Source organism: Lichenostomus cassidix, chromosome Z (assembly GCF_008360975.1).
Source record: "Lichenostomus cassidix isolate B80296 chromosome Z, HeHo_3.0, whole genome shotgun sequence".
NCBI classification, from domain to species: Eukaryota; Metazoa; Chordata; class Aves; order Passeriformes; family Meliphagidae; genus Lichenostomus; species Lichenostomus cassidix.
In genome coordinates this window covers 33,245,095-33,257,709 of record NC_139511.1, presented here as the reverse complement: position 1 = coordinate 33,257,709, position 12,615 = coordinate 33,245,095, and the positions used below count along the sequence as shown (strand labels likewise).

Sequence of the window (12,615 nt, the reverse complement as noted above, 5' to 3'; positions counted from 1 at the left end):
TTTTCATACATGCATTCTGAGGTAGAGAATGTTTGTTAAGGAGATAAGCAACTGGGGCAAAGACAGATTACAAAACTGTACAAAGGTTCATCTAAAGAAACTGCAAGAAACAGACCTATCCCAAAAAATTTATCCCCTGTCCCAAAAAACTAACATCCTGACAGATCTTTGTCTATGGTGCCTTTAAATATGTCCAGCAAGGGAGACTTCACAGCCTTCAAAAGTGATCTGGTCCGGTACTTTTCAACAGTTTCTGTGAGTTGTTCTTAATGTGCAGTTCTAACTTTTCTTGTTTTGTTGAAGCCTATTGTTTTCCCATCTTATCACTTTATATAGACTCTAATTATCTTAATCTTTGCAGCAACATTTTATGTACATGAAGATTCTTGTCTGTATTACTCCTTAGTCTTTTCTTTTTTTTCAGGTTGATTAATTTTAGTTTTCCCAGTTTTTCACCTCGGTCCTGCATTTGCTGAGCTCCTTTTCCTGGGCCTGTTCTGTTGTGGAGTCTCTGCTATTTGGATTTTGCTTTGTGTTCTTCTTGAAAGCAGTGTCCAAAACTGAAAACACCCAAAGCCATAATAATATAGAATTTCTATCTGCATCTTTTGAACTGTTCTGTTCGTATGTCCCAGTATGCTTTTCTCCCAACACCGTGATCTTGTTAACTCATGATCAACTGGTAATCCAAGTCACATGTCACACCCATGGAGGCTTGTTGTGAAGCAGTTGCTGCTTATTGTACAATCGTGCAATTGAGCATTCTTGTCTGAATAAAGTATCTTGTGTTTACTGTTGAGAATCATCCATTCACTTGCATATCCTTTTTCCAATTTTGCCAACACCATTTTCAATCATAAACCACTTTCATTTTACACAGTCTTTTTCTGCTTCCCATTGCCTGCAAATTTTATAACCACGTGATTAGAGTTTTGTAATTTTACTGAAAATATTTAACATAGGAAACTTGGTGCAGGCTACTGAAAAACCCCATTGCTCCAGGTTTTCTTTAGATTAAAAAACTGACAACTCACCATGAGGTATTTTAATGTGACTGCTTTTGCATCCCCATTTTAGCAATTTCATCTTGAGCATACATCCCTGGCCTGCTATGCATCTGTCATGTGAGAAAAATGACCCTTACAATAGTCAATCTATTTTTTCTTCCTTACCCCATGGCCAACAGGGTCTGTGGTAGAATAAAATAGATTAATGTATTCATGATGAACTCCTGTGTATTTTCATCTGTTTCCTCACTAACTTTGTAGTGTCTGCAAATAGATTGATTCATTTTTTTTTCAGTTTGCCTCCATTTTTGAAAGAAGCAGTAATTTTCTTTTTTTTCCCCTAAACCTTCACCTCATATCTCCAGAGTAGCTACTACAAATTCTGAGATAACTTCAGGTAAATGTTTGAGCAAACATCTCATCAATACTTAGTTTGAATTTGTATTCCACAGGTGAAATACTTTGGTGGCTGCTGATTTGAGACCATCAAGCTCACTGAAGTATTCTCATGCTGTCCTGTACAGATACTGTCTTGGTTTCATGCTTACCTTAATATTGTTAGAGAGTACTAAACCAAAAATATGAAGCCTTTGAATTTTGTGTGTCTTATCTATCATTACCTCTTTTTTTTCTTGTAACAAAGCAGCAATTCCCTTCTCAGCCTTACCGATGTTCTTGTTCCTGCTGATGTATCTCACTCATTTTCTACCTCAAATCTCCATATGTGTTTACATAACTTAACCTAGGTTCCACCTTCTGTATGTTTTGCCTTTGTTTGGTGCCAGTGAAATCCATCTTTAAGCAAATTGCTCCCTTCTTCATTTCCCTGCTTTGTGTCCCTAGTATCACTGCTTTACCAGTTCTACTAAAACTTTTACTTCTTTGACTTTGACTTGATGTCATGATTTCTGCTTTTTTTTTTTTTTTCAGTTTGCTGTTTTCATGCTACATTGCTCCATCTCTATTAAAAGTAAATCAGCTCGTCATGGTCCATAAGTCACTTTACCTTGTACTTTCAACATTCTCAAACTCCTTAGTGAGAATGAAACTTTAAAGCTCTTTCACTCCAGCATACTTCACCGTCTGCACCAAAACATTATTGCTAATGCATTCCAAGAACTTGCTGAGCAGTCTGCACACTGTTCTGTAACTTCCCCAAAATCACACCAAATTTCTGCAGAATTTAGCTGAAGTTACTTCAGTTAACCACAGAACATCTTAGTCCTGTGAAAACCTAAATAAAGATAATCATGCATTCCTTGATCTAATATGTACCACACATGCCTACATTGCCAGATCTGCCTGCCCCTCCCCACTGTTTGGAAAGTTACAAGTAGAACTATTCTTCACATATTTAGAATTTTTTTTGCTTCTTCCTTACCTTTTGCTTCTTACCTTACCTCCTTCAAGAGGAATGGTAAGGGAACACAAGAGAGCTTTTGTCAAGCCTAAAAGGCACAGAGGTTGTTTGGCCTCACATCCTTCCTGAGTAATTTTGGGTACAAAACGGAAGTGCCATGCAAAGTTTAGAAAACAAAACCCTAAGTTCTACATCCATATCATATGTTTGGTAACAGCAACATGAAACAGAATACAGTGCTCAGTGTACACTCACAGGTCTGATCCACATGTTGTAATGAAGGCATAGGAAGTTAGCCCTGTTGGTTTTCCTTACAGCTGGAATATGCCTCACTTTGTAATTTACACAATGAAAACATTTAGATGATAGACCCTATGATTATTTCCTTAACTATACATCTTATTTTATTCAGTAAGACTAGACTTTAACCTGGGGTCTGAAAGATTAATAAGTGGGCAAAATCCTCTAGTTAAAATGTACTCTTGTTTATAATATACTCATAATGTTTCCTAAATCTTTAGCTAATGATCGAAATGCTTTTTGGGCAATAATATATGCATTTTATCTAGTTTGGGGTATTTTTCTCTAGAAGCATTTGTGAAACAGAAGGGACAAGACTTTCTCTTAAAAATTGTGGGAACACATAAAATATACACTACACTTCCTGTTATAGAAGACTATTTATTAGTCTAAATACTTGTGCAATATTTGGCAAATGTTCAGAACTAGTTTCCCCTAGTGTGTTTACAGTGTTCTAAATTAAAAGCAAAGCCCATTTTCAAGTGGCATTTGTCACAGAGACTGAAATGTTTCTCTCATGCTGCATGTAGTTGTATTTTCTACTTGACAGGATAAGCTCCAAATGTTAGCACAAAGTTTGCAACAAAGTTCTTGAGAGAGTTAGGTTTACCATCTAGCAATTCTTTTTATAAGAACCAAAAGAGTCTTTTCCCAAGTGTAGGATCTTTTTTTTTTTTTCTGTGACTGTATGTTTACTTAACTTTCTGCCTGATGCTGTACTTAATCAGCTACACTGAGGGAAATTCTTTCGATTTCATTGCAAATGCTGTTGCTCTTTATCCTATTTTAATGTTCTTTCCCATAACCTTTGAGTGGCAAAATGGTCACAGACAAGAACAGAAGAGTTCCCATTTCTCTAGTGAATGCTTCAGAAATGTACTAAGGCATAAATTTAGCAAAAGTTTTGAGCAGACACTGCTTCTGCATCAAACTGTGAAAAAATAACTTGGAGAGCTGCAGAAATGCACATTCAGTGAAACAAAAATTACTCACCACCCTATGCAAAACATTTTCTTTTCAACTCAGCTTCCAAACCTGATGGAACAACAAACCAGTTTACTAACTATCATTACTGTTACTAAAGGGGTTTTGAAAAGTTTGAAAAAAAAAAACCTAGGTCAGTTCATAATAGCAGCTTTTGAGTGTATTTCACCATTACCTAACTATTCAAAAGCTGTGCAACACTTAATAAAATGTTGCACAAGAAAAATGTGCTTGGGTCATGTTACATGTTATAAATAGACAGATAGGCAAACACATGCGCTGTATCATTTCCAAGAAAAACACCTACTATTGCAGTAACCTGTCTCTCTTTTCATATCTCAGATTTAGTAATTTTTTTACTGAGTTGCAGACTGCCCTTGGACTTTCAGTCATCCTTGAATTTAAGTAAAAACTATTGGCATCTGTAGTTTTACTTCTTTTTTCCTTTACCTAAGTACTTTAATAACCATGAATAGTCCTGACTGAAATTCCGATGAGACACTCTACTGCACTTCAGGAAAACCACCATTTGCCATATACAGTCAACTGCTCTATGGATATTTTGGGACTGTGGCTTCAGCTGAGTCAGGGATACTTAAAAAGAAAATGAGTAAAAAAAAAGTATGTGTATGCAACCTTCTAAAAAAAATCTGCCTTTTCTCCAAACGCTTGAGTATCTTTCTAAGGAATACCTGAGTCTCTAAGGAGCATAGTTTGCTTCATATTGTAAAGGATTCAATTAGGGTTTTTTTCCTATGAAATAACTATGACATAATTCACTAACAATTTTAGGAGCCAAGCATTTTCAAAGATTTTGCAGAAAACAGTTCTATCAAAGCTGAGGCAGACAATCCAAGAATATGGTACTGAAATCTAATTATTATACCGCATTGTGTAAAGAAAGAATTGTTTAATAAATAACAAATATGGTCCAAGCTTTCAAACCACATTTACATGATGAAGAATACACTGTTGTTGCTTTCCCTTTTACATTCTCCTCATTGCCAGCACCCCTATTACATCACACAGAAAGATTCTACTGTAAAAATATCAAATCCTTATCGAAGGCTGGATCTCTTTTATTTTATCTGATGTAAATGCAATGCTGCCAGAAAATTTATGCCAAATTAAAGCAACAGTAGGATAGTAGAATTCAGATTATCTAATTTCACAGGAGTTAGAATAAAATATAGATGGAAAGCATTCCATGTATACATGAACACAGCATAATACTCAGCTTGCTATTGAGAGATATAGTCTGTAAAACAGAAATAAACAAGGAAACCAATTTTCTTTAGGATCAACTCTAAATATTTTAATTTTTAAATTTAACTAGGATTACTCATTTATGCTTAGAACCCATACATACTTTATGAGGAGAAGCTGATAAAGACCACAGAGATAGCTGAAGAAATAAACATTTCAAACAAAGCAAGTATGCTGAAAAAAACAAGAGGCCTCAGCTAAGCTGAGATTTTAGTCAACAGCTTCTCATGGGACTGAACTAATGACTGTGATTTCCTTATTTCAGAAGATAGCTTCAGCAACCTATAGAAAATTTGAGCATCTGTAATCTAAACTGACTGTAATGGAGAGGAAACAGTTTCAGGTAGTTCATTACTGGTACAGACAGAAATTTTCTGAGATCTGACCATGAGAATTGACAGGAGAGAAAAACTTCTTAGTCAACAATTGTGGAACATGGGGAAATCACTGTGGAGCAGCAGCAGTATATTTAAGTCCATTGTTACCCTGACAGACTCCAATGCTCTTTTAGGAAAAAACACCACTTCCAGTCACTCTGTGAAGACATGCTATGTATGCATGATAGAGACTGGCATAGTCTTTGGAGTGTTTCTGTAGTCTCTTGAGGCCACACTTGAATAGAAAGAGAGTATTTTCCTTAAGAAGTATTATGACATGGATTTAATGTCAACAGGGTTACCAGAAGAAAAAAAAATTAACAAAAGCATGAAGCAAGCTAGTGAGTGAAAGCATCACATTGGCAAATGTCACATGGACAGACTGAAACAGATACTGATAAAATGGCACCAGGAGGCTCTCAGGCTTTTCTTACTGCTCAGATTCATTATATTACATCCTACTTATAGTCTTCTGAGAGCCACCTGACTTTTTGTAAAATCTGACATGATACTTAACTGTTTATTCACATCAAACATAGCATGTGAAAGTGAGAAGTTTGTAGCATTTTTAACAAAGGCAGTTTCCTTCTCAACCTGCACTTGTTAAGAAGGTGAGAGACATGAAAAAAAACAACCAGAGTGGTTTCTAAAGAATTCAGACTGCAGAAGTGGTTTTCTTCCCTCTGATGTCATCTACAGGCCACACTTTCATTTTTTTATACCTGATGAGACCAGTGCACGTATATTACATGAATCATATATGAGGTACTCAGTATCAACAGAGAAATTCCCTAGTGGACTCTCAGATACAAGCCATTGTTTTTGATTTTCATGTATATATCACTGTATTGCTAGGATTTACAGTGAAATTTATTGTTGATACAGTAATTGATGTGGAAAAATGTATAAACCAAAACACTGTACCTCCCTTCCACGCCCTATTAACACCAGCACTGATGAGTAACTCTATAGGCAATTAAGAGAAATCTCTGGATTGTTAGCCCTTGTCCTTGTGGGAGACTTCAACTTCACACATATTTACTGGAATTACCATAGTGATGTGACAAGCAAGTCTGAGCAATTCCTGGAGCTGATTGAAGATAATTTCTAGCCACAAATCATCCAACTAGAAAAGATGCCTTCCTATACATGTTATTTGTGAATAGAGACATACTCATGAATCTGATTGTAGGTGGTTGTCTTGTCCACAGTGATGACGAAATGGTTGAATTTAAAATTGTTAATGAAATGAGAAAAAAAGTTCAACAGAACTCCTACTGTGTATTTCAGGAGAGCAAATTCTCAGCTACTCAAGTAGCTCCTTTGCAGTGTCCCCTAGGCATATGCTTTTGAGGCCTCCATGAATGCTGGTCAGTCTTAAAGAATGCAGTTTAAAAGTGTGGGAGCAGGCCACCCCATTGTGCCATAACTCAAGCAAGAGGGACAGAAGACCAGCTTGGCTTAACAGGGAGCTCCTCTTGGAACTCAGGAAGCAGAAGAGATTGGCTGATATCTAGAAGTAAGATCAGACCTTGCAGGAAGATCACAGATGTCCACAAATGCAGGAGATGGCATGCAAGGCCAAAGTTCAAAAAAAGTTTAAAATGACCAGTGTTGTGCGCAACAACAAGAAAGGGCTTGTAAAATATGCTAATAGCAAGAGGAGGCCTAAGGAAAACACTGGACCTAGACTTGTTAAAGATGGTCCCCTGGAACAGGAATGCAGAAAAGCTGGAGGTATTCAGTGCTTTTTTTTTTCCCTCTGCCCTTAATAATACTGGTAAACCTCAGAGTTGAAGGACCACTACTGCAGGAACAGTGGCTCTTCATTTGTGCACTGAAATTGCAAGGGGCAATTGTAAGGGGCCACCTGTATCACCTGACTGTTCATAAGATCATGAGATCTAGTGGGATTCATCCCAGAGTACCACAGGAGCTGTTGGATGTGACAGCAGGATCCCACTCAATCATCTACCAAAGGTAACGGGTGTATGGGGAGGTCTCTCCTGACTGGAAGCTGGCCAGTGTTATTACAATTTAGAAAGGTGGGAGTGAAGACACAGGAAATTACAGACCTGTGAGTTTAACCTCAGTACCTGGAAAAATGATGAAGTAGATACTACTGGTATTGAAAGGCATTTCAAGTAAATGCAAGCATCAGGCACAGCATAGGTTCATAAGGGGAAAACTCTGTCTGACTAAACCAAGATGCTTCTACAATTAGGTCACCTGCCCGATGGGTAAAGAGAAGGAGGTGGGTGTGGCTTTTCTGAATTTTCACAATGCCTTCGATACTGTCCTTTAGAGCATCCTTTCGGAGTTGTCCGGCTGTGAGACGAGCAGGTGCAGACTGTGCTGTGTGAAGAATGGCCTATTCACATTCAGAAGCATTTCTTTGCTGAGAGGCTGGTTGCACACTGGAAAAACTTCCTGAAGAGATGGTTGGTATCCCATACCTGATGGTGCCGTAAAAGGAGGCATTTGGACAAAATAATGGACTTTAACTGCTGGTCAGCTGTGTTCAGGCAATGGGACTAGATGAGTGTTGTATGCCCCTGCCAACTGGAACTATTCTATTCTCTCCTAATTAAAAATCTGCGAAAGCTGCTGAGCTAAATGCTACCAGAAATTAAAAACCTTCTGGAAGCTGTTGCTCCTTTGGAGGCCTTTGCTGTGTTTCCCACTCTCAGTGCTTTCTCTTCCAGGACTTCAGCCAGCATCCCTTCACGGGCTTGTGACTATTGTACTCTGCATTATGGCCACTTAGGATTTGAAGACCTCCAGGCTCACAGATCCCATAGTCTCTCTGAGCAACTCACTTCACTGCTTCATGACACTCACAGCAATTTTGTTTTGATTCCTTGTCTCTGGTTTGAACCTCTCTAGTTTCAGGAGATGCCACCGTCTCTCATCCTCCCGTGAATCTGTCCCTACCCCTTTGGTAGGGGATGTCCCCATCCTTAGAAACACTGCGCTGTGCTGTAATATGTCCCAACACCTTGTCTGCTCAATGTTGAACCAGCCCCAGCCTCACAGAGAATCCTAGATTTAAAGCATGGAGCCTGTCTTATTTGTCAATCTGTCTCTGGGGCCCCAAAGAGGATGCAGTGCCTGGATGAGGTCTGATGGGTGCTGAGAAGAGGGAATGGGCCCTGTGCCTTCTGACTAAAGAAAGATAGATAGCCAAGTGCTGCCTGTGACCTATCATGGGAGAAAGCAGGGTCTGGCCAGCAGAGTGGAGTGTGTGGAGAGCCTGTGGGACTTTGCCCTGCAGCCTTCCAGGGAGGCACAAGTTGTTGCTGACTGAGCCCTCATGCTGCATGGGCCTGGAGATATCTGTCATGGCCAGAACAACTTGGCAGGACCCTGGGAAGGCAAAGCCAAGGCCTCAGTGACTGTCATTTAGCATCAATGCTGGGTAAAAAATGAGAGACGGGAAATGGAGCTCACGCTGGTGTGGCAGTAACCCCAGATGCATGTGCTGAGATGGTGTATCATGGGTGTTGATGGCCCACTGTGATATCATCTAGAGATGGATTGTGATGCCCTTGAGGGATGGATTGTGACCCAGCATCCCTCACTCCTTACAGCTGAGCATCAGGTTTCACCCAGCCAGCTCATGTCCAGACACATCTGAAGGACAGGATGCCATCTATAGGGACCTAGACAGGCTCCTGAAGTGGGCCCATGGGAGCCTCATGAGGTTTAACAAGATCAAGGGCAAGGTGCTGCAGCTGGGTCGGGCAACCACCGGTATCAACACAGGCTGAGGATGAACAAATTGAGAGAGAGAAGGGCTTGGGGGTGCTGATGGATGAGAGATTGGACATGACCCAGCCATGTGCACTCCCAGCCCTAAGAGCCAAATGTGTCCTGGGCTGCATCCAAAGCAGTGTGGGCAGCAGGGAAGAGAGGGGATTCTGCCCCCCTGCTCTGCTCTGGTGAGACCCACCTGGAACTCTGCATCCAGTTCTGGGGTCCCAGCACAGCAAAGACATGAACCTGTTGGAGAGAGTCTAGAGGAGTCCACTAGGATGATTAGAGAGGTGGAGCATCTCACCTATGAGGAAAGGCTGAGAGAATTGGGATTGATCAGCCTGAAAAAGAGATGGCTTTGGGGTGACTTTATTTTAGCCTTCCAATAGCTCAAGGGAATCTCCATGAAAGATGAAGCATGGCTATTTACAAGGGCATGTAGTGACAGGACAAGGTGGAATGGTTTCAGATTGAAAGAGAGTAAGTCTAGATTAGATATTAGGAAGGAATTCTTTATTGTGAGGGTGGTAAGGCACTGGAATAGGTTGCCCAGGAAAGTTGTGGATACTGTTGATGTTGTCCCTGGAGCTGTTCAAGACCAGGTTAGGGCTCTGGGCAACCTGTTCTAGTTGAAGGTGTCCCTGACCATGGCAGGATGTTGGAACTAGATGATCATCAAGGTCCCCATCCAACACAAATCCAAACCCAAATGACTCCTGCTAACCATTTGGCAAGGTTTGGAGTGCTGAGTGAGGCCTTTGATGTTGTCATTGTGCAGGGGGAGTTGTTTGTTGCAACTCTCTGTGCTTGACTCCAGAGCCATAGGAAGATTTTCCCCCTCCCTGCCAGGTTCAGGCACCCAGGACACCCAGGAGGTGCACTTGCAGCAGCAGAGGTGAACTGGGAGGGGAAACTTCCTACTGGGGAGTTGGAATGGTTTCCTTCCTGAGGGACTGAGGCATTTCTTCCACCCCTCCCTTCTTCCATTCCCAGGTCCAGGCAATGGCCATGGTGCTTCTTTGCCTTCTAGAGTGAAAACCACTGCCGCAATGCTGGTGAAAGGGAGAAACTCATAACCCCAGCTCCCCTCAGGCCACTGCAGAGAGTGAAGAGCATGGCCACAGAGGTGGACAACTGCTGTCCTATCTGCCTGGACAGCTGGAAGGAGGTCAGCTATATACTGCCATGCCTTCACCAGTTCTGTTACACCTGCATCTTGCAGTGGGCAGAGAACATGCCCAAGTGCCCCCTCTGCAAGAGGAGGATTCTATCCATCTTGTACTCAGTTGGGACAGAAAATGACTACATGGAGCACATCATTACACTCTCTGAGACACCATCAGTCATCGTCCACCAGGCAGGAGGAGACCCCAGACCCCTTGACTTCCATTTCTCTGGAGAATCCCAAACATGGGCTGCAGAAGGAGTGCCCAGGCATCCTGTGGGCAGCCTCCAGCCTCGGGACTGGGTGGTGCTTTTCCGGGACCACCCAAGCCTCCTAGATACCCTGGTGCCCTGGGTCCGACCCAGGCTGAGGCAGATCTTCAGGAACAACTGGATGGAGGCAGACCTAGTGGAGGACACTGTCATGGACATCCTGACCAACCATGGAATCGATGAAGACCAGCTGGTCCAGATGCTGGGTGTCTCCCTCCAAAACCACGCAGCGACATTTGTGCAACAGCTGATCCGTGTTGCTGTGCGACGGTGCAGCAGGGAGGCCTGCCGTCTGCTGGCCCACCAGCCCAATGTCCCTGCCCAGGTCCCTGCCCTTCTGACAGCCCTGCAAGATGCACCATGGATGAGGTGCCCAACACCTCCTCCACTGCCATGGATGGGGATTCCAGAAGCTACCCCTCTGTGCCCATTACCATCACTGCTGGAGCAAGAAGAGCCCCAGGAGGAACCAGAGAAGTCTGTTCTTGGGTCCTCCACTTCCAAACAGGGCAGTGAACCCTGCCCTGAGGGGCCATGGTGACCCCTGAAGAGCAGGCAAGCAGTCCTGGGGCCTCTTCAGCCACCCCTGCATCCGCCACTTTGGAGGATGCCTCAGGAGTTGGCCAAACTGGGACTGGGCCACCAGCTGGGGCACACACCAACCCTCTAGGGCTCCCAGCCCCTCAGATCCAACTATCCAAATAAAACAAATGCATGGAAATCAGAAAACGTCTCAGTGTTACGAACAGGGCAGGGGGCATTGCTGTCCTTGTTATTGTCCCCTAAGACAAGTGATGACCAGCTCTGGGCCCATTCCTTTAGCCGGTGCCAGGGCAGATATTGCCAGCTGGGGGTCTCCAGGTCTGGACTATGCCCCACCACTCATCACCCCAGGCCTCCCATGAGCTCTTCAATGCCACCCTCTGCCCCCATGTCCTGGTTCTCTGCTCTCCTACCACCCTGCACTGCCTGGTGCAGCCTCACTACGGCTGCAGTCAATTCCCTCCCCTTGCCTTGAGTCATGACTTGGTGTTGCTCTGGCTGAGAGGTGCCTTCATGGCTCTCTACAGCTTCCTGAGGAGGGAAGTGGAGAGGGGTTTGCTGATCTCTTCTCCCAGGGATCCAGTGACAGGATGTGTGGGAATAGTTCAAAGCTGCATCAGGGGAGGTTCAGACTGGACATAAGAAAATATTTCCTTATGAGAGTGTGGCCAGACACTGAAACAGGCTCCCTGGCTGTCAGGGCCTTAAAAGGAGGCATTCAGACAATACTTTACGTGATGAGCTTTAACTTCTGGTCAGCCCTGAAGTGGTGAGGCAGTGGGATTAGATGATCACTGTGGGTCCCCGACAACTGGAAATATTCCATTCTAATACCTGTCAATACCATCAAGTAAGTGTTGTTTGACTGCCTCACATTTATGTTCAGTGACATAAATATTATTTAATGAAAGAAGCTAAAATTTACATTTCTTAAAGTAATTTCATTACACTTCCAGAAAATGAGAAAATGTAAAAAATTCCTTCCAATCCCATGCAATATTGATAGTTCATATGTTGTCTATTATTGTCACTTGTCCACTATAGTTTTGGTTATACACATATTTTTGATGTTTGCTTGTTCATACTTTTAACCATGAGGGTTATCATGTCTTCTATTGAGACATGATAACCCTCATGAGGGTCATCGAGTCTTCTATTGAGAATGAGAACTTTGAGCACATGTATTGTCTATTCATGAGTATAGTGTCAAGAACACAGAGAAAAGAACACAGCATTCTGCTACCATGGCCCTCATTGCATTTTATCATTTTTTCAGCTATTTGGTGTGATACAACATTATGCTTTAATATATTCTGATTTTTACATAAACCATTAATATGTGTTTTCAGGGTTTCATAACACAGCTGCCATGGAAATGAATGCAGTATGTCTTCAGAATATTTATATACCAAATTTAAGAGACCTTGTGGAGGTCCAAATTGTTAGAAACTTGTTTAGTATCATGCCTTAGAATGTAGACATAATGGATACCAATGCTGGCACATACAGATAGTGGGGTAGCCAGATTCTTTTACATGTGTAAGTTATTAACTGAGATGCTCATTCAGGTACTTACACATTCAAG

General features: G+C 42.1%; 1 protein-coding gene across 4 annotated transcripts; it reads left to right on the top strand.

The window, feature by feature from the left end:
• The first annotated feature begins 8,868 nt into the window (after positions 1-8,868).
• LOC146424672 (E3 ubiquitin-protein ligase Topors-like) lies at positions 8,869-11,216 on the top strand. 4 transcript variants are annotated; one of them, XM_085042567.1, is made up of 3 exons: positions 8,872-9,019; positions 9,900-9,945; positions 10,081-11,216. In XM_085042567.1, the coding sequence occupies exon 3, from the start codon at positions 10,165-10,167 to the stop codon at positions 11,026-11,028; it is 864 nt and encodes a 287-aa protein (XP_084898693.1). In that variant the 5' UTR covers positions 8,872-9,019; positions 9,900-9,945; positions 10,081-10,164; the 3' UTR covers positions 11,029-11,216. The 4 variants fall into 4 exon arrangements, with proteins under 4 accessions (XP_084898695.1, XP_084898692.1, XP_084898693.1 ...); XM_085042568.1 differs by having other exon boundaries at positions 10,044-11,216; XM_085042569.1 differs by lacking the exon at positions 9,900-9,945 and having other exon boundaries at positions 8,869-9,019.
• The last annotated feature ends 1,399 nt before the right edge of the window (positions 11,217-12,615 follow it).

What these genes read in the sequence shown, in the direction of transcription:
- LOC146424672 (XM_085042569.1), top strand. Translation starts at nt 8,993, where the DNA reads ATGAGGTTTAACAAGATCAAGGGCAAG. An exon ending in TTAACAAGATCAAGGGCAAG is followed by an intron (nt 9,020 to 10,080) that starts GTGCTGCAGCTG and finishes TTTGCCTTCTAG; the next exon opens with AGTGAAAACCACTGCCGCAA.